General features: G+C 42.9%; 2 protein-coding genes across 2 annotated transcripts; one reads left to right on the top strand and one right to left on the bottom strand.

The window, feature by feature from the left end:
- Window positions 1–78: 78 nt before the first annotated feature.
- On the top strand, window positions 79–12,878 carry CABP5 (calcium binding protein 5). The gene is made up of 6 exons (XM_020792676.3): window positions 79–1,059; window positions 2,693–2,723; window positions 4,193–4,336; window positions 6,405–6,514; window positions 8,182–8,329; window positions 12,486–12,878. Exons 1-6 carry the CDS (start codon window positions 997–999, stop codon window positions 12,509–12,511), a joined length of 522 nt encoding a protein of 173 aa, XP_020648335.1. The 5' UTR covers window positions 79–996; the 3' UTR covers window positions 12,512–12,878.
- Window positions 12,879–15,353: 2,475 nt separating this feature from the next.
- Window positions 15,354–25,998, bottom strand: PRODH2 (proline dehydrogenase 2). The gene is made up of 10 exons (XM_020792681.3): window positions 25,161–25,998; window positions 23,841–24,034; window positions 22,055–22,175; window positions 20,361–20,444; window positions 19,977–20,057; window positions 19,679–19,825; window positions 19,328–19,494; window positions 17,533–17,643; window positions 15,908–15,996; window positions 15,354–15,760 (listed from the first exon to the last, which is right to left on the bottom strand). Exons 1-10 carry the CDS (start codon window positions 25,395–25,397, stop codon window positions 15,591–15,593), a joined length of 1,401 nt encoding a protein of 466 aa, XP_020648340.3. The 5' UTR covers window positions 25,398–25,998; the 3' UTR covers window positions 15,354–15,590.
- Between the last annotated feature and the right edge of the window lie 653 nt (window positions 25,999–26,651).

Here is a 26,651-nt window from a genome sequence, read left to right as displayed (position 1 = left end):
ACTGAAGGATGCCTACCAAGTACTTCTAGATCTTTATCTATACATAGACATCAGCACATACATATTTTATGGATTTGTTGTTGTTTTGTTTATGTATTTTGTGATGCATTTCCTCTTTTTGTGGGATACAAACGTGACTACCCTACTCACATCCACCTGAAGTATGACTGAGCCAATACCTGCTCATTGCCACTTGATGGACCAGGAGCAAGAATGGTGGTAAGTTCTCAGGCAAATTCACCACATGTCTTCCTTCCAATTCATGTATTCACTGCATTCCCAGCCCTTTTCCAAAACAACAGAACCACATCTGTACACCGTCGTATCATTACACAAAGCCTAATTTAAGAGCCCTTCAGCTTTTTCCGTCTTGTTGGATTACACTTCCAATTCCTGCTACAAGTAATCTGTACCAGTGGGGTGAAACAGGTAGCAAATAAATAGCCCAGGTATTTCCCCTCTCTTTTCTCTTCTAGATCTACATGTAGATTGGCTTTCTTTTTTGTCTGAGTTTGCTCCTTCCTTTCCCTCTTCCATTTTTAGTTAGAAAAATGGCTGACAGAAAACCCACATTCATAGAGTTCAGTATTAAGGGTCCAATAAGTTTTCTCAAGGCTCCCCCTCCCACAATTATCAATCTCCCAAGTGATTGTTTCTCTTCAACAGCCACAAGCTCAGCAGTAGGCCACCACCCTCTGCCAGTGCAAGGACCAAATACTATAATCCCAGCATACCCATTCTGGCTGCCATCTCTTATCATGTGGCAGCTGTTAATCTAGGGAGGGAAGGAGGATTTATTCAGCAGATGTCACAGCCAGGAAGAGGACAAAAACGCCTAGATGGATGAGGAGATCAGAAGTGAGGGGAAAGATAATCCCTCTTCCACCCCTCTTCTATAAATCATCCTGGTTGTAAAAACCAATCCTCTTCCGTTGAAAGAGACAGGCATCGGGAAGATTGCAGTGAGTGCCACAGACCCTGGACTAGAAGAGCACCATGCAGAACACCTTGGGACCGGCTTGCATCTTTCTGCGCAAGGGCATTGCTGAGAAGCAGGGGGTATGGGCTACCCAGGGCTGGAGCAAGCTGGGGGTGGGATTATACAGCCCTTAAAGAGGCAGGACGGAACCCCTAAAGGTCCAAAACAAAGCCCAGATCTCCATTCTCTCTGGGAAGGTGGGGGGTTTAATCCAGACTCAGCTGTAGCAGGATAGAGGTGCCCAGCTTTGACTCAAGGAAGGGCAGTTTGCCGTCTGGGATGGTGTAGGAATGAATCCTGGGGACCAGATTCTGAGGAGAAGAGGGTGGCAAGTTAGAGTGAGGTCCAAGAGGAAGTCCAGAAGTTCTGGGTTCTCTGCACGAGGAACTGCTAGATAGCTCAATGGTTTAGGCATCTGACTGGGGAGCCAGAGATTGGCCGTTCAATTCCCTATTGTGCCTCTTTGATAAGGGCTGGACTTGATGATCCATAGGGTCCCTTCCAATTCTATGATGATGATGATGATGATGATGATGAAGAAGAAATCATTTTGTAAGTAGTTGAAGGCAGCTGGAAAGAAACACGGCTGTTGGCAGGGTGTGCCCTCATTGCCACTTATGCCTCGGTTAAACAGGGAGTTTCCAACTCCCACCCATTCTGTTTGTTCGGCCTCTCTCCCTCTCAGGGCTGTTTTTTTTTTTTTCCACCTGAAGACTCCGGTGGGCCTGAAGGCTGGATGCAATGTCTTTAAGAAAGGGGCCAATGCTTTTTGCATCACTGAGCGGGCATCTATCCTGTCCCTGAGTGGAAAAGATTCTTTAATTGGTAATGGGCATTTTGTTGTCATGGTGGAGGCTTTTCTTAAATTGTATCAATTGCTTTTGTGTTTTTTTTTGTTTGGTCTTCAGGAGTGAAACAGCACAGATTTTGTGTTTTTACGTTTGATTTCTCATAAAGGAAAGCCTCCCTAAGTCATGCAGCTTCAACGTGAATTCAGCCCTAGTGAAAGGGCATCATGCAGTTCCACTCTCAATCATGTCTGCTTTGGGCTTGGTTGGTTTGGCTTTCTCCTGAATCTTCCTCCTCCCTCCACCCCCAAACCACCTCTATTTCTGAGCAGGTAGATGGTAGATACCTCTGATACTGTTCCCCACCTTTATTTACTTGAACTTTTGAGGGAGTTTTCCTCAGGAGCTTGTTTGTGGATCATTGGGTCTAAAAGCAGGATGAAATGGTCTCCACCTTTCCATCCCTAAACCTTCTCGGGGAGATACGGTATGTGCTCCTCCATTCTCTTGAGGTTGGGTTGCCGGATTTCAGGAAATCTGTCGAGTCTCCTTCTTTCATTCTCCATCTCCCAGCGATTGCCAGTTCTGTCATTCTGTGCAGAGTGTCCTGTCATAGTGGGATCCATTTTGTCCTTCTCTCTGTGCCTCCAAATATTGAACCGTCTCCAGCTGGAGCAAGGCTGTGTTCTTGCAGGTCGATGCAGTGATTTCAGTCAGCCTCAGGGGAGAGAAGGCTTTGTTTAGGAACTGAGTGCAGTAAGACTGGGGTAGGGAGGCAGTTTAGGACCTACAGCTTCTGAATTCTGTGTTTCTTCACCTCTGAGGAAAGGAGCAATCTCAAGGGGCCTAGATCTGTGAGCAGGACTTGTAAGTTGTCTTTCTACTTGACTGAATGGCAATGAAAATCTTTGCCTCTCGTTTGCAGGAGCGGGAACTGGGTGCGGATGAAATTGAAGGTATGTATGGACCTGTATCGGTGTCCTTTGTAATCTTGAACAATAACGCTTCAAATTCTTGTTCTGTAAAATTCTGAGGTAATTTGGAAATCCACGAGGGATCTCCTCAATGTGAATTGACTGCACCATTTTTTAAAGTTTTTAGATTATACTTTTATTATTGGTGTGATATTTTAGTATTTTGCTTTGCTGCAGTTCTATTTTAACTGTTTGTAAACCACCCAGAATAGCGCTTCAGCAATATATAAATAAGTGTAGCAATATTTATTTATTTATTTATTTATTTATTTATTTATTTATTTATTTATTTATTTATTTATTTATTTATTTATTTATTCAATTTTTACCCCGCCCCTCTAGACAACGTCTATTCGGGGCGGCTTACAAAAATTAAAACACATTAAAACAATGTAGAAAATAACTAGCATAATGCAATTATTATAATTAATACTATCCAAGATGGCAACATTAAGAACCAGAAAAAAGGGGGGAAAATATATATAGCACTAGCAATAAATTAAAAAATAATACATACATACATACATACATACATACATACATACATACATACATACATACATACATACATACATACATACATACATACATACATACATACATACATACATAGGTCAGTGATAGATAAAGTAGGCTTTCCATAAACACACATTTGTTTGCCTTCATCCATATGCCTTTCGTGGTGCAGTTGAAAAGGAATGACTGGCTGCAACATGTCACAGGCTCCCCCTCCCCACCTGCTACCCCCCTGATCTCTTAGAGTCACCCCCATGAAATTGGGGATCATGGAAAGTAGATCCCCAGCATGTCTGGAGAGAGTAGCTGCTGGTTTGGGGAGGGTTGCTTTAAAACACACTCAAAACCCTCCACAATGCACAGAGATTCAGTTGCAGAGGTTGCAGCAGAACCATCAACACTGAACATCTTCTCTTATGAGGTAGAAATGTGGGAAACCACTAACGCTGAGGTTTCAAATGACGAGACAGAAGCAAACGATGATTTGTGTCTTGTCTAACAGAGGAACGGAGCACCAAGTTGGGGTGGAAGATTAGATTCCTTTCTTCCAGCCTGCTGCAAATTTGATTGTGCCTGGAGTGTGGCCCTGCAACTCCAATGGGCCAGGTCCCTATCCTCTGTGGGCTGGATTAGGCCTGCAGGCTGAATATGCTTCACCCTGCGTCAATGCATGTTGTTATGTTTTACTTAAACTAGCTCCAGTTCAATACACTGCAGCTATGTGCACAGAGTGCTCTGTGGAGGTTGCCACAGGGATCTCACACAGTGCTGGCTGAGTGCTGTGAAGGTCATCCCCGGCATGTTGTGACAACTTCCACAGACTGAGTTTCCATGTGTGCAAATACTAGTCAGATTAGTGACTTTGATTGCTTAATTATCACCACCATTATGACTTACAAGCATTGTCATTTTTATTGCCTTTATGCAATAAGCAGAACTCCGTGAGGCTTTTGACGAGTTTGACAAGGACAAAGATGGATATATCAGCTGCAAAGATTTGGGCCACCTCATGAGGACAATGGGGTACATGCCCACAGAGATGGAACTCATAGAGCTGTCACAGCAGATCAACATGAATCGTAAGTGCAAGTTGCTTGAGAACTCAATGTGGAGGAACACTTAGACCAGGTGGTAAAGGATCCTGTGACTCCCCCCCCCCACTCGGATATTGTTAGGCTCCAAATCTCTTCCTATCGCACAGCTAGTTGTTACAGGTATACCTGGAGGGCTGCAGGTTTCCCCAATCCTGATTTGGATAAAGAATCATAATAGAATACATTGAGTTGGAAGGGGCCTATAAGGCTGAGTCCAACTCCCTGCTTTAACGCAGGAATCCAAATCAAAGCAGCTCACTAAGTTAATAACCTGGCTGGAGGTGTCTTCTCCTGGGAGGGACAATTCCTCACTTTGCCTCCCAGAAGAGCCAACCTGTGTAGCCTTGGGCAAACTGGACACAAAGGAAATGGTGAATTTCATCTGGGTGCTCTGTACAGTACCTGGAAAATCCTGGAAAGAGCTGCTACTGTAAATCGGAACTGACTTGTTTAGCAATATATATAGCACAATGGTTGTTGTGGGTTTTTCGGGGTCTTCGGCCGTCTTCTGAAGGTTGTTCTTCCTAACGTTTCGCCAGTCTCTGTGGCCGGCATCTTCAGCTGTCCTCTGAAGATGCCGGCCACAGAGACTGGCAAAACAACCTTCAGAACATGGCCAAAGAGCCCAAAAAACCCACAACAAGCATTAGATCCCAGCCATGAAAGCCTTCGCGAATACATTTATAGCACAAAATTATTAATTATTTTTAAACCCAGCAGTAGCTTGAGGACCAGGGTGGGTGGGGGTGGTGTTTACCCCATAATTTCAGGGTGAGCCACTCTCCCCGACCATTTGTGAGCCAACCTTGTTCAGATTAAAAAACGTTTTATGAGGTGACAGTATATCAGTCAGTATCTCTTAGGAACAAAGAAGTTTTCATTTACAAGTGCCCTTCTAGACATGCAGAACCAAGAGAACAGTCTTGTAAAATACAAAGAGCAGCTTGCCAATGGAGAGGAGAGGACTTAACTCTTTTGTCTTCTATTATAATCTTGACCAAAAAAAAGAAGAATCTCATCTAAACCTGTGACTAGTCTGGCAAGCTGAATTGGAATAATTTGGCATGGCTGCAGTTTGATTTGCAGCCTACATATCTACTGTTTCAGTTTGCAGTTGGTGATCACAGCGGAGCTGTGGATTGATTTGGGGCCATTGTCCACACATGCGTATTGTGTGAATCACATTTTAACCCACAGCCTCCCTTTCTTCCATTCCCTCCTCTGCCAATCCATTTATGGTCCACTGCCAAGCCACTTGGTTTCCAAAGGGTTGCACAGGATTAGGGAAAAGGCAGGAGGTTTCCAAAGTTTTTCATGATGTACACAGAAACACACATATGGCAGAAATGTATGTAATCTTCTATATGTTTGGCAAGGTTGTTTCTATTTTGTAGAATTTTTAAAAATATTTTTTTCTGTGCTGAGGTGATCTAGTGCTAAATCAGTATATCCGTGTATCAATACAATGACTTAGTGCTAGACTTTAATGTTTTTTTTTAAATCAGGGACATTCAGGGGACAGATCACAGAAGAGGGTGTTCCTGCAGTCCCTAACCATCACACCCCAATGGCCTACATTGCCACAACACCACCCCCACCCCCACAGGCATGCCTCTGTCCTTTTGCAGAACAAAACAGTGACCGCACAGGGAAAAGCCCATCCAAACTGTTCTAACTTGAAAAAACGATGTGCCGGGAGCTAAAAAGGGCCGGACTGATTCGAACTGGCCTTTGCACTCTGTGATCAATCAAAAATAATTTAAATTCATCTGTTATATCACTGGAGCAAATCCTGTGGTATTTGATGTGTGCTATAATGGAAGGAAGGCTGAATCTGAATGTAACTAATGTAAACAATTAACCAGGTGGCATTGCAGAGCTGCGTTTGACCTGCATTTTCCCCACCTTTTCTTCTTCAAGGTCCTCTCAGGACAATTATAGGTTTTAACATCAAGGAACTTGAAAAAGTCAATCCACCTTGGTTCTCATGCCCTAGAGTTATAGGGGTTTAAAAGCTTATTCAAAACCATTAACCCAACTTCTTTCACTACAGTTGGAGGGCGTGTGGATTTTGATGACTTTGTGGAGATGATGACACCCAAGCTGTTGGCAGAGACGGCAGGCATGATAGGACTTCAGGAGATGAGGGATGCCTTCAAGGAGGTACGATGGGATGGGACAGGCCTAGGAGTCTTGTTCCCCAATATTGGGCCATCTTGAATTCCCTGTTAGAAGAAAGGCAGAGAATTACAACCAGTCAGTCAATCTTGCTACAAATTACCTTCTTCTCCTTTAAAAAAACAAAACAAAAAACCTCTTGTTCCCACAATCTTGTCAACTAGGTTCTCATTCACAATAGTAGCAAGCAATCTTTGGACCATGTTTGGTAGGGGGGAAATGACCTCTGGTGGACCCTATTTGATGTTGGTCTTACCTGACAGTGAAATTTTAATGTCTTACAATCCTTTCCTAACATAGTCTCACTCTAGGGCATTCTGGGAAATTAAAATGGAGGCTTGCAGCCCCAGCTGCTTAGCGCAGAGGGCCTGAAATAATTGTCGGTGGTGGTGGTGCAACCTAGTGTAACTCTGGTGCTAATACTGGACCTGCCTCAGTCACAGCCTTTCTCTCTCACTTTTTGATCCATGAAAACTTATGAACTTCTTTGATCAGATCAAGGATTCACTTGGTCCACCATCCTGGCTGCCTCAGTTAATTAATTTTGTTCCTTTTGTCTAGTTGCGGTTGGTAGCTACCTAAGCCAGGGTATTGCAGCTTCCCTGACCCGACCATTGGTGGGAGTTGCAGATGAACATCTGGGGGTTATAAATTGCCTACTCTGATCAAAGTAAATGCCCACAATCTTGCAACAGAGAATTTAACAGAAGTTAAATAAATTACGTTTAATTTTAAGTATTTAAACTGTGTTGTGTAAAGCAGGTCTTTTCTGGTATCCAATGAAGTTGACTACAGTCTGTGAAAAGTCTGCACAAAATAAAATGTGTTAATCTGTAAGGCATTACAATAATGATTATTTTTTGCAACTGACTAATAACATACTTCCCTTTTAGTCCCATTTCGCCTCGATATAATATGTCAACATATGCACACAAGCAAAGAGACATGACCTTGGAAATGCACAAATGCACAATTTCCCATGCATAATTTGTATTGTAGTACATTGATCATGCACAGTCTCCTCAAGGACAAATCCACCCACTAGACTCTCTCTTCCTCTGTTTCTTTGTTTTTCCTCTGGTCTGACTCCTTCATTTCTTCTCATCATGGATCTTGGCAGTTCTCAGAGAGGTATTTATAGTTACTTCATTTGCCCACAATTGAAGCGTTACTGAGTCTCATAACTATTGCTGGGTTTATGAAGAATAAATTCACTCCTTTTAGAGTGAAACTGTAACTTTGTAGTTTCTTTTGTAGTTACTGTGGTGTGGTAGCACTAAAAGGTGACAGAAGATTGCTTGGTTCAAGTGCCGGCTTGTCTTGGATCTCCCCTAAGGCACAACAAAGTGGACAGGAGGGACAGTGTGCTTTGTATCACAGGCTAGTCACTTGTACCATTCAGATTTTAAAAAGTAACTGAAGAACAACCTATTCTTTTGACAAATGACAACGTACATAGTTACTTTAAAATTGTAGCTGTCACTGATGATAGCTAACTACTTTCAGAGGGAGGGTTTGGAATTGGAACTACTGTATAAAGGTCTCTCTTTTTTAAAGCAAATTGCTGTATTCTGCTCAATGTATTTATTTATTATTTATTTATTTATTTATTTATTTATTTTATGTAACTATATGCTGCTCTTTCCTTCCAGTTTGACACAAATGGGGACGGGGAAATCACTTTGGATGAACTGCACCAGGCCATGCAGAAGTTGATGGGTGAGCGCTTGACCTCCAGGGAGATTTCTGATGTGGTGAAAGAAGCCGATGTCAACGGAGATGGAACAGTGGATTTTGAAGGTGAGAGGTGATTGGAAGAATGTAGGATTGTTGGCTGGAGATTATAAATTTAGGAGGATATAAGGTGAAAGGTTAAGGGACTGAACGTCTAGGGAGAGAGGATTTAGGAGCACAGAGTGTTAAGAGGCAGGTTTAAATAGGCTTGGATAATAGGATAAAGAGCTATTAGACCACTTCAGTGACAAAGAGATAGCTCAGGACTGTAGGAAGTTATTCCTTCCATCCTCCTGATGATTCAAGGGCTAAGGTCCTATAGTAGGGCAGTGAGGATTTTGTATCAGTCCCTTCTTGTTTCAATATTTATCAAATTTATTCCTCCTGAATCCAGGAACAAACTAGAAGCCAGTTCATTATTAGCACTGGCCCCACTCAAATGTCGCTACAAAAAAAGCATATACTATATTAGAGAAATGGACATGCTGAAATGGGTTGACTAATGCAATGCATGCGAAACAATATTATATTAAGGAAATTACTTGCAGAAATGGGTATATGAAGGGAAATGCACCAAAAAGCCATACACATTTTCAAGCTATTTTTTAAAGAAATGGCGCAAACTGCTTACAAAAATAAAACAGGACTGCATTCAAATTAAATTAGTTTTTATCCCAGAGCTATAATTGCACTTAATAATGAGCTTAAAGACCACCAGTAGTGAATAGTTAGTTGGACTGTGTTACTTGGCCTGCGGTGTAGATGTTTGTATTTTTAGTGGGGACTTTTAGTGGGTGGAGAGTGTTGGGGGATTTTTTAGTGGGTGGGAAGTGTTTGGGGAATTTTGTGTGTGTGCATGTGTCTGGTCTCTGGGTGTCTGTAAATTTCATTGTATGGGTATACTGTGTATATACTTACAATGACAATAAATAAATAAATAAATAAATAAATAAATAAATAAATAAATAAATAAATAATCAATCAATCAATCAATCAATCAATCAATCAATCAATCAATCAATCAATCAATCAATCAATCAATCAATTAATAAAAATGAGCAGAAACAGGAAACCGAAACTGATAAATTCTTCTGTCCCTAGCAGTATGGGTAAAAAACCCACAAACTTTTAGGACTTTAATTATAACACCGTTATATGTTAAAAATATTAGAGATTTTAAAAAGGGATATATAAGACCTCAAAGTTTATCTCAAGGATCACAGCCTTCCTGTGTTTATAGCTGGGCAAATCCTTGTTCTATTGGTTATATATTGTATTTTCAATGGCCCTCAAACTAGAGTGAGCGCCCATCATCCTCAACTGTGCGGCCTTGTTTCTGATAGTGGATTAAAAAGAAATTGTATAGCTCTAGTTAAGTAGCCCGGTTCTGGTTTAGGCAAAAGTTCACTTTGAGGAAAGGATACAACGGAATGGCAGAGTTTGGAGGGTTTTTTTTTTTGCCTACAGTTCCCAGAATCCTTTAGCCAGCATGATGGCTGTGTTGACTGAAGGATTCTGTGCTATGAATGGGGAACAGATTGTCGTTTGACTTATTGTTACTGCCAAGTAGGGGCTGAGAGACTTGAGAGATGTTCTGTCTCTGTTACCAAACTATCTGATTTAATTATTACATACATTTTCAGTTGGGTAAATTTCAATTGAGCATCATATGGTGCTAGCCTTAGGCAGCCAAATATTTAGGGCATATTTTGGATCCAAATTGCTCACGACAGAGAACTTTGCACAATATGTGAGAGCTTGTTAATAGGTTACCTGGTCCAGACAACTCATAGTTGCCTTTGAGGTTGTTCCCAAACTGGATGAAAGCCTGTTGCTTAATTTACTCCTGTGTGAAGTTGATGACATGGTTGTGCCATTGTCTGGTTATCATTTACCTGGTGAGCCTGTAAATATCAACCAGAGCAAGGTGAGAGCAACAGCTTCTGGCATAGGTCATCTATGGGGCAGAGGTGGATAATGTGCATAAAGGTATTCCAACAGTGATGCCTGTCCCATTGCGAGTGGAGGTGTGTAAACTGGTGTGAAACTTAACCATACAGGCAGCTCGGGTAAGCCAGGGGGTGTCAATTCCTGCTTTTTAATTATTGTTTCCTAGACAAAGAATCATGGGTTCCTGTTCCTTGATGCTTCCAATAGCTGCTATTTACAAGTTGCCGTTCCTGTTATCTTTGAAACATTTATTGTTGTGATTATTAATAGTAGCAGCAGCAGCGGCAGTAATCACTGTCATCATCATCATCATCATCATCATCATCATCATCATCATCATCATCATCATCATCATCATTGTGGCAAAAGTAAATTTCCAGCCACAATTGTTTTTTCTTCTTCACTATGTTTCGTTTTATAACTCCAATGCCTATTGCCTCCAGCCAGTGTGGCAAATGGTTAATGGGATTTGCGGTCCCATACACAGGGATGTTGGCCAAGTTTTGGGGTCTGAGTCCCAAGTTCAAGTCTTTGGTACAGAAAGTCCAAGTCTGACTCTTTGATGCTGAGTCCTAAATCCCAAGTCCCTATTAAAAACAAGCTTGTTACCCCAGCAAAAAGGGAGGGGTGGATGGATTCACAGTTGCAAGTCGGATCCAAGTAATTAAAACAAACAAACAAACAAACAAACTACAAGTTGAGTCCAAGTCAAGTAGCCGGTGTGATTTAAGTCCGTCTTGACAGTAAGTCCTCGATTCCCCATCCCTGCAAATTCATCTTGAAGGCGCCATATTCACAAAGGCTGTTCTTGGCCCTGATAGCTGGATGTCGTGCCTTTGGGTCTTTCCTGTCTTCTTGCATCACCAAAATACAACTGAATACTTAAACCAGTGTAGGTGCAATGGCATAACTTGAAGCAGGGAATATATGCAAATTAATGAGTCTCCAGCTGAATTCTTAGTCATGTGCCAGTTGTGTGAGCACATAGCTAAGAATCCAATCAAGGATTAACTAATAAACAGCTATTTACCATTCAGAGTTATGGCATTGTATTTATGCAAGTGTTCGTGTTCATTTGGATTCTGGTCATCATATATAACACCAAATCATTTTTTCCAGATGTAGCAATTCAGCAGTGGATAAGATGTGGTTCTCCAGATGATCTTGGACTGCAATTTATATCAGCCTTAACAAGCATAGCTAATAGGGAGAAATGCTAGTTGTTTCAGCAACAACTACACTTTGCCCACAATTATAATATATTCTTGCTTGGAAAACTCATGGTTACCATTTATGTCAGTGGCATATCCATACTTCTAACAATCATGCACAGAAGTTTTGTGCACAAGATGTTTTTTTAAAATGTCTTATATGTTGTCCCAGCCAAATAAGTAGCTCATATATGAGCTCTTTCTGTTTTATTTATTATATTATAGCCCCTGAAGAAGGCTAAAATGCAATAGCCGAAACACGTTGGGCTTATCATTGAATAAAGTATCGATACCCATTTTACATCCTGGTACTACCATCCCTCCTTGCTTGACAGCTTCAGTGGATGTACCAGTCCTTTTTGTTCTTGTTACAGAAGTTTTGTTGCACATAATTTTGTCAACAAGATTAAATCAACTTTTTAAAAAGCAGATTCTGGAGGCTGCAAACACAATCCAAAATCCTGTGCTTAATTTTTTTTCTGTGTCTGCACAAGAGAGATGATGTCATGGGGGGGTCATTTTTCAATAAGTAATCAGTTCCTCCTTGTGTCCTGAGGCTCCCACAGCTTGAGTTCAATGAGAATGATTGTGCATGGTTTGGACATGCTGCAGGACAGAAATAGGAACTCTTTAAATAACAAATTTTCCCCCTTACTACTGACATCATCCTTACACAGGTGCAAGTTACAGAACACTACATTGGCCACTGACCAGAAAATCATTCCTCTCCCACTGTCATAAGCAACCTATAAGGTAGGTCGAGATAAGAAAGGGTGACTTGCCAAATGGACTCAGCAAGGTCCATGGCTGAGCAATGTTTTGAACCATGCCGCTAGCAGCAATGTAGTCAGATAATTTCACACTAGGAATTAACAATCTTATTCCTCATAACCTCATATGTGCTTGTAAAGTATGGTGAGCCAGGCTTGATACAGCTGTCTGCTGCTCATTCTTCCGAGTGGGGCCCTAGCTGCCTGTCCCCACATCCTGCCTTGATGGTCCCACCACTTCTTGATGCTAGTCCACCAAGACTGATGCTATTTCATACATTTGCCTTGCAGAATTTGTGAGGATGATGTCACGCTGATGGAATCGTGCACACTTCTCTGCTTTTAAGGATCAGCTACCTACAGCGCTTCTTGAAAAGTCCATGGAATTCAACATCAAATCCCCATCAGAACTGGAAGATGCAATCAAATCTCAGTGTATAAAAGAGATTGGTGGGAGGGTGGGGGAGGGGCGTACTCTTGGACTGTCTCCCTAACGGGAGGGCCAGCAGTCTGCTTTGAAAAGGTCAAGGCACTGTCAGGTATTTCTTTCCTCATCCATGAAATCTGTGTCACAAACAACTTGCTGACTCTTGTGGATGCATCTTAAACTTTCCCCAGAAATTCTGTGTCCATACACTCGGCAATAACGTACAATAAAGATTTCCTTGCATAGGATTGTCTCAGGATCTGTGTGACGACTTTCTTGTGGCGCAACAACTAAAGCCACCCGCTGACTTTGGCAGAGGTCAGAGAAACAGTTTGACGGCTCTTGAGTCCCACCCTGCGAAAGCAGCTTATCCGCTTCATAATCGCCGCCGCTCTGAAGAACAACATATGGGCAGAAATAAACGGATTAAAAAGCAAACGGGGCCATGCTGTGCAAGAGGAAGAGGAGGAGCCAGACTTTTGAGAAATGGGCTCCGCACGTATCAGAGCAGCTGGGCCTGATCGTCAATTTCAGGGAATCTAGTGTAGGTCCAGCTTGTCGTGGGGGGCAGGGCAGGATTAGGGTTTGGGAGGGAGAACCCTTGGCTTGCAGGATAATGTGAGTCATGCAGAGGATTACAGACCCAGGCCTGCTAGCTTCCATTTCATGACCCTTTAAAGATTAAAAGCCCTGGGAGTTTGAAGCAGCAGCAGCTGAGCTACCTCTTCATCTCCCTAATTGTTGTTGGCAGTGTGATGTGGGAGGGGAGAAAGAGAAGTAGACCAGACCTCAAAGACACACCAAGGTCATTTGAGGGCATACATGTTCATTTCCGCTACAAAGTTGTCATTGCTTCTGATCCAAGCCATAAATCCCCCCTCTCTGTATGAGTACCTGGATTATCAAGACATTTGGTGGGGATGGTGAGGGAACAGGAGAATTCTCCCAAGTTTAGTTAAAAATGCTTCCTGTGTAGCCTTCCACCCATCACCCACTTCAAAACTAAGGAGGTAAAGGTAAAAGTTCCCCTTGACAATTTGTCCAGTCGTGTTCGACTCTAGGGGGCGGTGCTCATCCCCGGTTCCAAACCATAGAGCCAGCGTTTGTCCGAAGACAATCTCCGTGGTCATATGGCCAGTGCGACTTAGACACGGAACGCATTACCTTCCCACCGAGGCGGTCTCTATTTATCTACTCGCATGTGCATGCTTTCGAACTGCTAGGTTGGCGGGAGCTGGGACAAGCAACGGGCGCTCACTCTGTCATGTGGATTCGATCTTACAGCTACAGATCTATAGACCTTACAGCACAGAGGCTTCTGTGGTTTAACCCTCAGCACCACTATGTCCCTACCTAAGGAGGTAGATACAAAAAAAAAAAAAAAAAAGGATTAACCCTGTGATCACCCTTCCAAACGCTCTTTCCAGATTCCCAGTTCTCTCTCTCTGGAAATTGCTAAAACCTTACAGACTGCTAGGCAACCCTTTTGTAAAATCCCATTTGCTCTGTCTAGTCCCTGTGGTAATTTTTAGCTATGTTGCTGGCTTTAATCCAGTTTTTCCTGACCATATGTGCAGGAGTCCAACGTGCTAATATACAAACTACGTTAAACCCATTATATAAAGCTTCAGCTCCCCCTCCCTCCCTCCCTCCCCATTCATTCCTCCTGCCATTCCGCCACACGCTGTCCAGACAAAATCAAACCACTCACGCTAGTCAGGAGGTGTGGGGACAAATCTGAGACGGTCACACCCACTACCCCAGCAACTGCATAAGCTGGGCTCGGGAGCAGTGAGCCAAACCAGGATTGGCTGTAGATATTCTGTGGACTGAGGTGGAAGAAAAAATGCCCCCGGTCAAAGTACACCTCGTACTGAGAGCCAATCAAATTATTTTGCCACATGAAGTAGACCATCTTGCAGAGTGAATAAACAAAGAAAACAACTAACAATTTGCCACCCTTTCATAGCATCCTAGATCTGCTGCCTTGAAGCTGAGGCCTCAATCCACCAAGTGACAGGGCTGGGCCTTGGATCGGAATGAAGCGCCAAGTCCCAATGATTGACTTAACAAACCCCTCACTCTGCTGCACACACTTTGAGAATTAATACAGTATATGCAGTGAGCAGAAAATACTCATTTTCACAAAGGAGAGTGGATGTAAACAAAAATAAATACAGGCTAGCAGGAGAGAAGGACTCTGCACCAGACATATTCAGGTTCATGTTTGGCTCAAGAAGTTTTGTTGTATGTAATGAAGAGTAAGATGGCAACCTCCTCCAGAGGTTGGCTGGACTCCCAGTTGAATCTGAATTGAGCACGGGCAATGAGATAGCTTTCTCCACCCCACCCGTGGGCAGCAGTTTAGGGCGTGAGGTCTGTGGGGCACTCAGCTTTAGGAGACAGAGGGAGCCATGAGCATTCACAAAAAATGATCAGGAGACTGATGCTATCCCCTTGACCGAGTATCTACCCCCTGAAGTAGTAGCTCCACTCTGCCCAGTGTTGGGGCCGGCCCTGCTCAGGGCGTAGCAAAGATAAAACTAGTTGTTCTTCGCTGCCCACTAACTCTAATCCCAAATCTCTTATCAAAAAAGGGGGAAACTTTCCCTCTCTCTTTCTTCTGTTGCAGCTGTCTTGTTTTGGTCTGCCACTCCCACAACCCTCAGCAAGCATGGGGATTCAGGAAGTTGTTGTAAAATAATAATAATAATAATAATGAAGTTTCTACATTGTAGTCTTTTAAAAGGCTTTAAAAGATAACCGACTCAAGACACCACTAAACCCCATGAGTCTTGATTTGGGGTCCTGTGGTGATCTGGCAATCTAAGGGATTGGTGGTGACACTTTTGAACATCATGTGGGAAACACCATGAGGGGGGACAGAGACTCTATCGCAAAGGCCTAGTCCCACTAGTCCAGGAAAAAACAGGGAGATTGGGTAGTTTCTTCAGGATGTTTAGCTTCCCTCAAGTCTTCCTCTGGATCCGTCTGCGTAGTTCCGCGCGTAGCAGATCTCTTTCCTTTCGGATTCCATGGAGGACGCTCTGGTTCTCATGGGCACGGCGGATCAAGTAGGGGATCACTTCTTCCACAGATCCATAGGGGATGGATTTATAGATAGCATAACCTGCTTGGCCTATGTTTGGGCAAGGGATGAGGCAAGGAAAAACAAGGAGGGAGGCACAGAGGGAAACAGAAGTGGTAAAAAATATTGCAGGAAGAAGGAAAGGATAAAATGAGGGAAAGATTAAAGCTTGTGACCAAAAATGGGTCCCAGACTTACCCAGTGCCAAGGACACCTGATCACACATTCCCAGCAGCTGTCCGAAGCTGACGGGTCCGGTACCTTTGTCTAAGCCCATCTCTGCCATCCTTGAGATAAACACAAGGATAGTTCCAATAATAAGTATGTGTGTAGCATGGCAGCAAAAGTCATAAGCTGTAAGCGATGAGGGATGGGTTGAAAGTCGAGGTCAACCACAAACGCCATTTATGGAAACCTGGCTATTGCTTCCCTTCATTGGCAATAGGGGGATAATAGTACTGACGTACAAGGTCATTTTAAATAGCATATTCAGGATTTCATGACATGGCAGCAAATTATTAGTCATTTCATGTGTTATTGTCATACTGTATTTTTATGCAAGGGAAGGAGAAGTGTGCCAAAATAACTCAGCTGACTGTGAGCACCTTAACTTGGGTGGAGGGGTGGGTGACTCCATTTGCTGCTACCCCTCCAGCCGCAACAATCTACTTGACAGCACTGCCAAGAAAAATGGTATAATTATTAATTATTATTAGCAAGGTGGCGATCATTGATGGCTTCGTGCCTGCCATGGGCCAGGCAGAGGTATCTGGCTGCCAAGCCAGAGATGAGGAGTTTGATGATTAAAGCCAGCCCATGTGGCCTTGGGCAAGCTGCACATTCCCAGGACATCCCCGGAAGAAGAGAATGGTAAACCATTTCTGAATACTCTCTGCCTGGAAAACCCTGAAAAAGGGTCGTTTTAAGTCAGAATCAACTTGATGGCTCATGATTATGGTACATCCATTGTTGTTCTTTTCTCTTTACAGTGGCAGTCCTGAGCCTGGGTTACGTTGACGGATTGCATGGGGATTGGTGTATTGGTGGCTTAGGTGGCAAGGCAGTGTGACTGTTGTACTGTGTGGGGAGGGGACTTTTTCCCAAGTGAAAGTTCTCCTGAAACTTTCTCTCCCTCCTGGCTTTCAGAGAGTACCTCTTCTGTTTGGTTTGGCAGAATGTTTAAAGAGGAGGAAAGGGACATAAGGCATGGGATTTTAGAAATTACCTGAATAGGATGAGTTGGGGGGGATAAAAGAGGCACTTTCTTTTGTTTTTGGACTCTTTTCGTGACTTTGTGATGGACAGCCTCTGAAATACAACAGATCTAGGATTCCATAAGGAAATAATTGTATTTCATTGGGATTTCCTCATTCGAAAGATCACAGGTCCACTGAAAGCTATGAGATCCGCTGAGTCTGATAATGCTTCTCTTTCTCATCTGTACCATTTCCTGCTGAAAATGCTGATCAGGATTTGATGTGATGGTAAACGCCTGCTGCACGAATCTGGTGGTGATTTTTGTTTCTCAGACACTGTTGTTCTGTTGCCTGGTTTTGGAGCAGATGATTGTCTGTTGCCTTTTCTCGATTTTTTTAAAAAGTAGTTTTGAAGGTTCTGTACAGCTTAACTTGATCCAGCACTAAAGACCCAAATAAGGAAAACTGAAATGAAAGTCCTTTTGGGTCCTTTCGGGTTTACTGAAGAAACTGAAAGCTTTCCCTCTCCACATTCCTAGTTGACAACTGCCAGAACCATAGGATTATTGGGAGATGCTTAAACACAGACAGAAGCTGTCACTGCCATGGCTTTGGCAGCCAAAATACCTTTGCACAGCATGCATCACCGAGGCTTCATTGTGAGTGGCCACGATCATCTCAAACCTTCCCTGGGCTTGAAAGGCTTGGTCCAAGCCAAAATCTAGACAGCGATGGTAGCTGCAAAGCATAGAAAAGAGGGGATGAGCGACAACATGGCAGAAAGTTGGCAAAACGATAGGGTGGGAAAGGAAAAACAACGAAAGAAAAAGATAAAATGCAATGGCACTTCAAACACTAACAAATACATTTCAGTGTATTTATGCTGCATTTCTTCAGACACAAGAAGTGTAACATAGCAGAAGTCTCCCAGCAAATAATTTACGGGTGGGCTGATCCCAGTTTGTTCCTCCAGCTGGGATTTTTCTTTTCCTGGGGTTGGGATGGAGAGGATACACTTGTGCTGAGTCCCAGTCGTGGCTGCATTTAAAGTTTTATTTCCTTTATTGATGCCTATGGGAAGACCTAACTTGGGTCCTAGAGAGCATTTTAGAATAGCTTCCCAGGGAGCCTGTTTCTGAATCTGAAAACAATTACCGTAGGACATCATTCCTGCTGATGCTGAAAAATGTGTCTTATAGAGTGATTGTCATACATACTGTAGCTTGATCTTTGACTCCCTCTCGTGGCCAGTTCTGGTAATCTCACCTTTAGAAATGTGTATTTCTAAGATTTTTAGTTTAATATTTTTAATATTTTCAGACCATGGATACATGAATCAGGGGATACTGATCCCGTGGATGAGGGGGTCTTACTGTACCTAGATCATGCGGTCACTTCCCACCACAATTCACCAAAACATTATTAGCGGACTGTTGGAGACAGCTTTTTGCCTTTTCTTAAGAGTACTCAGAGTTATTCTTAGTCTGTGACACCTCTTCTCTATGGGTCTGGTGTGGTTTTGCTTACATACAGACATGGGAAGACTTCAACTGGCATGAGGAGAAAAAAACATTTTTCCTCATGCTTGGCTTTCAGGACTTGGGGCCTACCCATACTAGGTGTCTGTTCAACTGTACTTTCACCAATAATACTAGTATTTCATCCCATTGTCAACATGATGCCAGGGTGAAACTATTATCAAAAAAGTCAACGTGGGATAAACCTTTGCTTTCATGTTTTGTTGTTGTTTTTTTGTAATGCCACTGCCAGGTGATGGTGTACTTCTGTTCTTCTTTGCTCTGATTTGCTCTGGTGCAGGATCTGCTTGTGCAGACCCTGGTACCATAGTGATGTGTGCTGATCCATGTACTTTGTGAGATGTGTGTCATTTGATGATAATTCCCAATGGCCATTTTTTCTGCTCGTCCATCGCCACCCTCCCATGCCTTCATGCCTTTTGTTCAGTTTTCTTGGGTTATTAACCTTTCCTGTGTTCTGCTTTTAAATTTTTTTTTTTAGCAATGTTATCATTTTTGCACCATAATGCAAAAATGAAAACTACTGCAAAAGCAAGAACAGGAATATTTGAGAATTGTGGATGGATTGAAAAGGAGAGAATAGAGGACAGAGTGAAGTCGGAACAGAGAAGACAGCAAAGAGAAGCAAAGAGGATGGCAATCAGTGTTAGGAGTGAGACATCACTGAGCAATTCCTAATGTGCGTGGACAGGGGATTGGGACAATCCAGTGCATTCCAGTACATCCAGTAACAAATATCTTTCCCATGTGGATGTCAGTACCAATATGATCTATCCAAATCTGAATCTGCAACAACAACAACAAAATACCAAAACAACCCAGAGCAACCAGTGCCTATGATCTCTTTCAGAGGTGCGGAACAGATCCATGGAGAGAGGTCTCACCTTTTATTGGTAGCCTCCCAGTTGGGTTGCACAGGATCAAGGTAACCTTTCTCCTTTACCAGTTTCCGTTCTTTCTCCATATAAGCCCCCCGGACTAGCTTTACTCCAAAACATACACCCAAATGCTCCATGAGAGCCAAATCCTGATTCATCCGCTCCAGAGTGTCCTGGAGAAAGAAAGGCCAACCAAGCAAACAAACAAATAATAATCAAAGTCAGAGGTAAGATGGCTGTTCATGAAAACACCAACAACTTCAGAAAGTTAGGGTAGATCCTTGTTTATTTCTAGAAAATGTAGTTAGTAGAAGGAAGAGGGTTATTTAGGGAGGGAGGAGATGGCCCTCCATGTACCTTGAGATAAGCCTGATAGGTGTTCCAAATCCAGGGCTTTTCCTTGTTCCAAGCAGCCATCATTGCCAGGGTGACAAGTGTCAGGGCTGGATTAATGTAGGTGTATTCTGCATCCACCAGAACACGGACCTCCTTTTCCACAGCATACTGCAGAGGAAGAGGGAGACACTCCCGCATAAGTGTATTTAGTATCGCAACTCGAGATATACACTTTCCCTTCAAATGGGTTATTGTGCATTAGTATCATGACCCAGTCTGATCTAAACATCAGATGTGAAATGACCCTGGATCCTTGTACCTGTGCTACTGAATTGAGCCGACGCAGTGATTTTTGGAAATGCTGGTTCTCTTCTTGGTTCAGGCAGCTAAAGTTCAGTGGCTGGTGGTAGAAGGAGAAAAGACATATAGTGTACTTTTAAAACTAAGTATCTGGCTAAAAAATGAAATTCAAGATGCAGAAGGGACGATTGGATGGATCCATTTCCCTTCCAATGGAACCAATTACCTCAAGAGTTGGTCAGCTCTCCCACACTGGAAGCATTCAAGAGAAATTTAGACAACCACCTGGCAGATCTCCTTTGATTTGTAATCCTGCACTGAGCACAGGGTTGGACTCAATGGCCTTATAGGCCCGTTCCAACTTCATTATTCTACAATTGTAAAAAGGCAGAAGAAATCTCACCTCTCCTTTCATGACAGCTACTACTCTCTCTATGCTCAGGTCCGACTTTCCCTCCTGCTCTTTCAGGCGCAGGGTGATTGTCTTCTGCAAAATAAAAAATAAAACCAGATCCCTCCAAATATCTTGTCTTCCTTCCCAGAACGGAAAAGCACTAGGTCTACACAACACATGCAGAATTAAGTGACAGAATGCTGAGATGCTAGAATGGTTTCATGATGCTCACTGAAAAGTACATTCTCCACCTACATCAATGAGAAGGAGAGCTGAGCATAACCCTGCTTTCTCTTCTCAATGTCTTTGAGCTTTTTTCTTTGAATTTTTGTTCCCTGTACTCTTTCAAGCTGATTACATCCTTAAGAGCAATCAGCATGGCCATGCCAGAATGCAGGACATGTAATAATGGGCTCAAGGTACAGGAAGCCACATTTAGGCTGAATATCAGGAAAAACATCTTAACTGTTAGAGCAGTACGATAATGGAACCAATTGCCTCAGGGGTTGGTGAGCACTCCATTGCTGAAGGCATTTAAGAGAGAAGTGGAAAACCATCTGTCAGATCAGTTTTGATTTGGATTCCTGAACTGAGCAGGGGGTTGGACTCGATGATTTTATAGGCCCCTTCCAACTCAATTATTCTGTGATTCTATTTAAACATATACATATTCTCCAGAAGATACATTTTTGAAAATCCCTTTTAAATACACACAACCTTGTTACTAAATGAAGCCATGTTTTATGGGATGCACACTAAAGTTTGTTGTGTTTTTGTACCACTAAAATCAACAGGGACTTAAATTAGTCACAATGGCTGAAATTCTCTAGTAAGTCACAACTTGAGTAGGTCCTTTGAATCAATGGAATTTACTTAGGTATTGACTCACCAAATCCCCAGTGACTCCATGGGCCTACTCAAGTTGTGACTTACTACGAGATTTCAGCCATTGACTAATTATGATTAATTTAGCTTTAATGTGATGCAATATGATTTAGTATATTGTGTGTTTGTTTTTAAAAATATGGCTTTTTAATAAAGAGCCAGAATATGTAAAAAGTGATGGACTGTATCTGGGGAGACCCAAGTTCAAATCCCTACTCAGCCGTGAAGCTCAGTGGGTGTACTTGCACCACTTATGTCTCAGTCTAAGCTACCTCACATGGTTGTTGTGAAATAAAAAAGAAGGCGGGCCACACAGGCTCCTTGAGTTCCTTGGAATGTACATGGAGAAAGCAATGCAACTTCCAGGGGATTATGAGGACTCCATTTGTAGAATCTTTATAATTTAAAAAAGCAAATAATTTTCAAGGCTGTTGTGGGTTTTTCGGGCTCTTTGGCCATGTTCTGAAGGTTGTTCTTCCTAACGTTTCACCAGTCTCTGTGGCTAGAGCACAGAGTGCTGTCCTCTGAAGATGCCAGCCACAGAGACTGGCGAAACGTTAGGAAGAACAACCTTCAGAACACGGCCAAAGAGCCCGAAAAACCCACAACAACCATTAGATCCCGGCCGTGAAAGCCTTCACGAATACAATTTTCAAGGCCTCAAGTTCTCTATCAAATCACAATATCTAAAAGGACAGAGGATGGTTTCAGAACCACTGGAAACCTCCCTGCCCAGATCTATACTAATTTATTTGAAGCTACCTGCCCCACAAAGCTCCAGCAGCCCCCCCACCCTGTGCCATCCTAACAATACTTACACAGAGTTCAGCAGCCATCATTGCTGTTATCCTCAGTTGCATCATGGGGTTAGTGGAAACCCCCACGGACAGATCCAGGCAAGTAAGCATCGAGCTGGTATTCTTGTCATACCATGCTTCCCTGGTCAGGACACAAAGCAGGGGTTCCCATTGTTCCCCAATCTTTTCCATGGACTGCCCCCTTCACAAGAAAATGCTCATCATGTTTGAATGGAGTAAAATACCCTCCAGCTTTCTTGATACACTCCCCATCTCCATGTTCAACTGTGCATACTGCTCTCCACCTTTCCCGTTTCTTGATCTAGGCGCTCGCTCTGCTGTTGGTTGGTTCCCTTGAAGATAGTGGTGGATAGCCATTTCTCAGGCGCCACATTCCCTTGGCGGTTATTCTGTCAAGGCCAGGGCTGCATGCTATGCAGAGCTTCGAAAAGTTTTCAATTACAACTCCCTGAACCCTAGTAGGTAGACCTCTCTCTCTCTCTCTCTCTCTCTCTCTCTCTCTCTCTCTCTCCTGGATTTATAAATAAACTGAATACACTACAGCTACAGGCAATGATGGGCCTCTCAATTTTAAAAAACAAACAAACCAATGCAAAATTTCTGTTAGAATAATAGTATCGCAACGTGTTTTTTTTTAAGCAATGATATGTAAACTCTTTGAACTTGGCATAGCTTAGTGACCTCAGAATGTCTGATTCTGGTCTTGCTTCATTTCACATGGTTCCCCAAGCATTGTGTAAAAATAATGAGATGCTACTCTTAACACCTGACATCTGCATTACCACTTCCTGAAACTAAAGCCCAGGTGGGAAGACATCTGTGTGCATATGGTGAGGAAAGACCAGAAGAAGATGTATGAGTCATCTTCCCCTGTTGAACACACACATTTGGGCAAATGTTTGAGCTGTCCCATTACGAACAAAGAGACCTTTGCCATTGCACTATTACCAAAGTGCTAGAAACGGTAACCAATAAAGAAAGGACGTGAAATTCACTCCTACTTATCGCTAAGCTGTGCAGCTGCACAAAGCAATGGTTCGAAGATTGACATGGGGCGGGCGCAGTGGGAAACAAGTTTGGAATCATAGTTTTTTTTTTCATCCCAGCTTTCCCTCAATGGGCAACCCGCAGATGGGATGGACTACAGCATAAATCATCTTCTCTTATAAATTATAATTATAATCCAACACATCTAGAGGGTGGCAATTTCAGGAAGACAATCCTAGCTCTATCCATTCACTGTGTCCACTTTTTGCTAACACACCATGTCTCTCGTGGCTTATGAACAGGGATGTTGGGAAGTCTTTGTGTCTGAGTTCCAGGTCCTACTCAGAGTCTTTGGTACCAAACCTGAGTCAGAGTCCCCATTAAAAACAAGCTTCCCCCCCCCCCCCGAGGAAAAAAAGGGAGGGGTGGCTGGGTTCCGAGTTGCAAGTCAAGTTCAAGTCATTGAAAAAAATAACCAAACAAACAACACCCCAAATCAAGTCGAAGTTGAGCCACTGGTATAACTTAAGTCCAACTTGACAGAGAGTCCCACGATTACAGTCCCCATCCCTGCTTATAAAATCTGAAGTTAAGTGAATTACCACTGAAGATTTGAAGGATTTTCTTCACCCTTCCTTCTAGAACAGACCCAGACCTAGACTCATGATTGAGAATAATGCTGTATTCCTGCCCACTTCATAATTCAATCTCAGAACCTCCAGTTTCAGGCAGTTAGCCTCCATTTCCTTTATAGCCAAACATCAGCCCCACTCTTTCAACTCATGCGATTGATACTCACCCTTTCCTGGCTTCACCCACATCTTCTTCTATTGGGACTGCAAGGAGAGGGCGGACCCCCAAACCTTGGAGCCGTTGCAAAGTGTCCTTGATCTCCTTGTGGGTCTCGCCAGCCACAAACTGTCCATACAGCGTAAGGCGGAGTGCTGAACTCCACAGCCGCCGGCCCAGAACTCGTCGGGTGCCCGAAAGGATCTTGGAAGGATAGAGAGAAAGGTGGGCTGTTACAACAACCACACATTGTATGATCTTACAGGCTAACAAGCTGGTTGTGGCATAAGCTTTGATGGGCTCGAGGGAAATTATTTCTTCTCAGACCAAGTTCTCTGAAGATGCTGGCCAGAGAGACTGGCAAAATGTTAGGAAGAAAAACCCTCAGAACATGGCCAAACAGCCTGAAAAACCTACAACAACCTTATTTCTTCTCATATTTGCCAATTTAAGAGATATTTCATAGGTCTGGTGCAGGGGACTGTAATCTATAAAACCATATGCCACAAATTATAACCAGTTCTCTAGTTTTTGAGGCAATAGGAGAGTCCTTTTTGCACACGGTTAAGACACTGATGTGCCACAGCTTGGCCCAAGAACCACAAGGATTCAGGGCATCCCTTAGCAGAAGGACTAGGAAGTCTGAAATGCATCAGAGCAGAGTTACCACATTTAAAATAAAGTGAAATGCCTTATTACCATCTAAAGAGGAATCCCCAGAGAACCCTTAAATACAGACTCTGAAATTATGTATCTAACTACACTTCTGTTATTCCCCAACAGAACCTTTCCATGTCACCCTATCAGCTGCAGGTGGTGACTGAGAAGGAACTAGTTAAATGGGTTAAAGGGAGACCTTGGAAAAGTTACTTTTTTGGATCCCAGTATTCAGAAACTAATACAGCTATTGACTGGGGAAATCTATGAGTTTAATAATAATAATAATAATAATAATAATAATAATAATAATAATAATAATAATAATAATAATAATAATAATAATAATAATAATAATAATAATAATAATAATAATAATAATAATGTGCTGTCAAGTGGATTCAGATTTATGGTAACCCTTTTCAGGATTTTTCCAGGGAGAGAGTACTCAGAAGTGGTTCACCCTTCTCTCCTTCCGGGGGCACCCAGGGATTTTGCAGCTTACCCAAGGCTATGCAGGCTGGCTCTTTTCCCAGGAAGCTCAGTGGGGAATCGAGCTCCTGACCTCTGGCTGTGCAGCCAGGTACCTAAACTACAAAACTATTGAGGAGCTGTAGTCTAATAATAATAATTAGCTCCTCCACGCGCTGGTAATCAGCCAGGTTGGTCTCACCAGGGGTGCTTTCCGAACCAGCCATGGGGAAGAACAGAGGAAGAAGACCAGCAGTCCCCGCGTGAGCTCCCAGTTGCTCTTCAGGCGGAAAACTTTCCCATCATCCAAACGCAGCGAAAGATGGGCAGGCAACGGGTTCTTTGCCGCAGCCAGGTGGGAGGGTTTCCAAGAAGCATGCTGGGGCCCCCAGGAGGCTAAGACCCTAGAGCGCAACAAGCGAACCCCACATTTCAGCATGCTGCTAGCTTTGCTGAAAGGTCACAGACCATCACTTCTGAAAGGCAACATCTGGTGCTTATCCCACAATGGTTGGGGATCAAACAGCAAACAGTCGGAGGCTGGGATTAGGGAGCGACACCAGCCCAACGAGGAGCTGTGTCAGCAGGTTTGGGGCTAAGATGGGACAGAGGCTCAACGAAGTAGAAAAACTGCTGAGGAGGAAAAGTAACTTATTAACATCAGGTCTCCTGGTTCATCTTACAGCTCTATCCCATCTGATTCCATTTCTTCACAGAACAATCATTGTCTCTTGATTCCTACACACTTTAGGGTCTCCCCAAGAGCATGTAAATAACTTGCATCTAGTTGCTTTAACAAGGAATGTGACCAGTAGTTACAAAGGGATACGAAAAGTAATATAGCATGTAGTTACAAAGTTACTTTTTGATGTAATCATTCTAGTTACATTCAGAATTCCCATTAATGGGCATTGAAAGATGCATTTTGACAGGAATGATTCAATATTATGCTATCAATCAGAAGTAGCAAAAGAAGTTGTCGTGGGTTTTGCCTTCTGCCTTGGCCAAGTAGTATCATGGAGCAGGAGAGATGACTAGCTATTTCTCCATAAACACTTGGTACCACTCCTGAAAAATAAGTGGGTTCTTCTCTCCTATAGTCGGCTAACATTATACTTCTTCAAAACTCCCTTAAGCACAAACAATGCCAGTTGCAAGTCTTAAGTCTGACCTAAAACTTAGGAAACCTAGAAGGCTAGATTTGGTACTCTGTTCTGCAGGAGTGCTGTGGTTCTTCCCACACGTTCTGAATTGCCTTCGTTTCCAGTGGTTCTTCCTACAGTGTCTTCTTGTTATGTGCTGCCAAATTAGAAGTGACAAGTAGTTTCACCAGTTCCACTCTCCAGTGGTTGACAGGGGATTCGAACCCAGGCCTCCTGAGTCCTAGTCCATCACTCCATCCACTACACCACGCTGGTACCACAGGATCTTAGTTCCCTTTAACAAAAAAACAGTGTGCTCTCTATAGAAAAAGCTGAAGGCAAAGGTGCACAGTACCTTTATCAGATCATTAAAAATCACAAATGTTAGCTAGCTTGAAACCTTGTACTGGTCTTCATCAGGCTGGGCACCACAGACATGGAGCTTACAAAATGGAAGACTTCATCTGGACTAGAGCCTTGAAATTTTACTTTTTAAAGATTGCACTCCCCACCTGCATGCCTGGCTAATGGATTCTGGGAGTTGTGGTCCC

The sequence above is a fragment of the Pogona vitticeps genome, chromosome 6, assembly GCF_051106095.1.
Source record: "Pogona vitticeps strain Pit_001003342236 chromosome 6, PviZW2.1, whole genome shotgun sequence".
Lineage (NCBI taxonomy): Eukaryota > Metazoa > Chordata > Lepidosauria > Squamata > Agamidae > Pogona > Pogona vitticeps.
This window is presented reverse-complemented; position numbering and strand designations above follow the sequence as displayed.

Coding starts and splice junctions, on each gene's coding strand:
- CABP5 (XM_020792676.3), top strand. CDS start 997: ATGCAGAACACCTTGGGACCGGCTTGCATCTTTCTGCGCAAGGGCATT. Junction 6,515..8,181: donor TGAGGGATGCCTTCAAGGAG/GTACGATGGGAT, acceptor CTTTCCTTCCAG/TTTGACACAAATGGGGACGG. Junction 8,330..12,485: donor TGGAACAGTGGATTTTGAAG/GTGAGAGGTGAT, acceptor TTTGCCTTGCAG/AATTTGTGAGGATGATGTCA.
- PRODH2 (XM_020792681.3), bottom strand. CDS start 25,397: ATGCTGAAATGTGGGGTTCGCTTGTTGCGCTCTAGGGTCTTAGCCTCC. Junction 22,176..23,840: donor GTGGGTGAAGCCAGGAAAGG/GTGAGTATCAAT, acceptor TGTCCTGACCAG/GGAAGCATGGTATGACAAGA. Junction 15,997..17,532: donor GTGATGCATGCTGTGCAAAG/GTATTTTGGCTG, acceptor GTTTATCTCAAG/GATGGCAGAGATGGGCTTAG.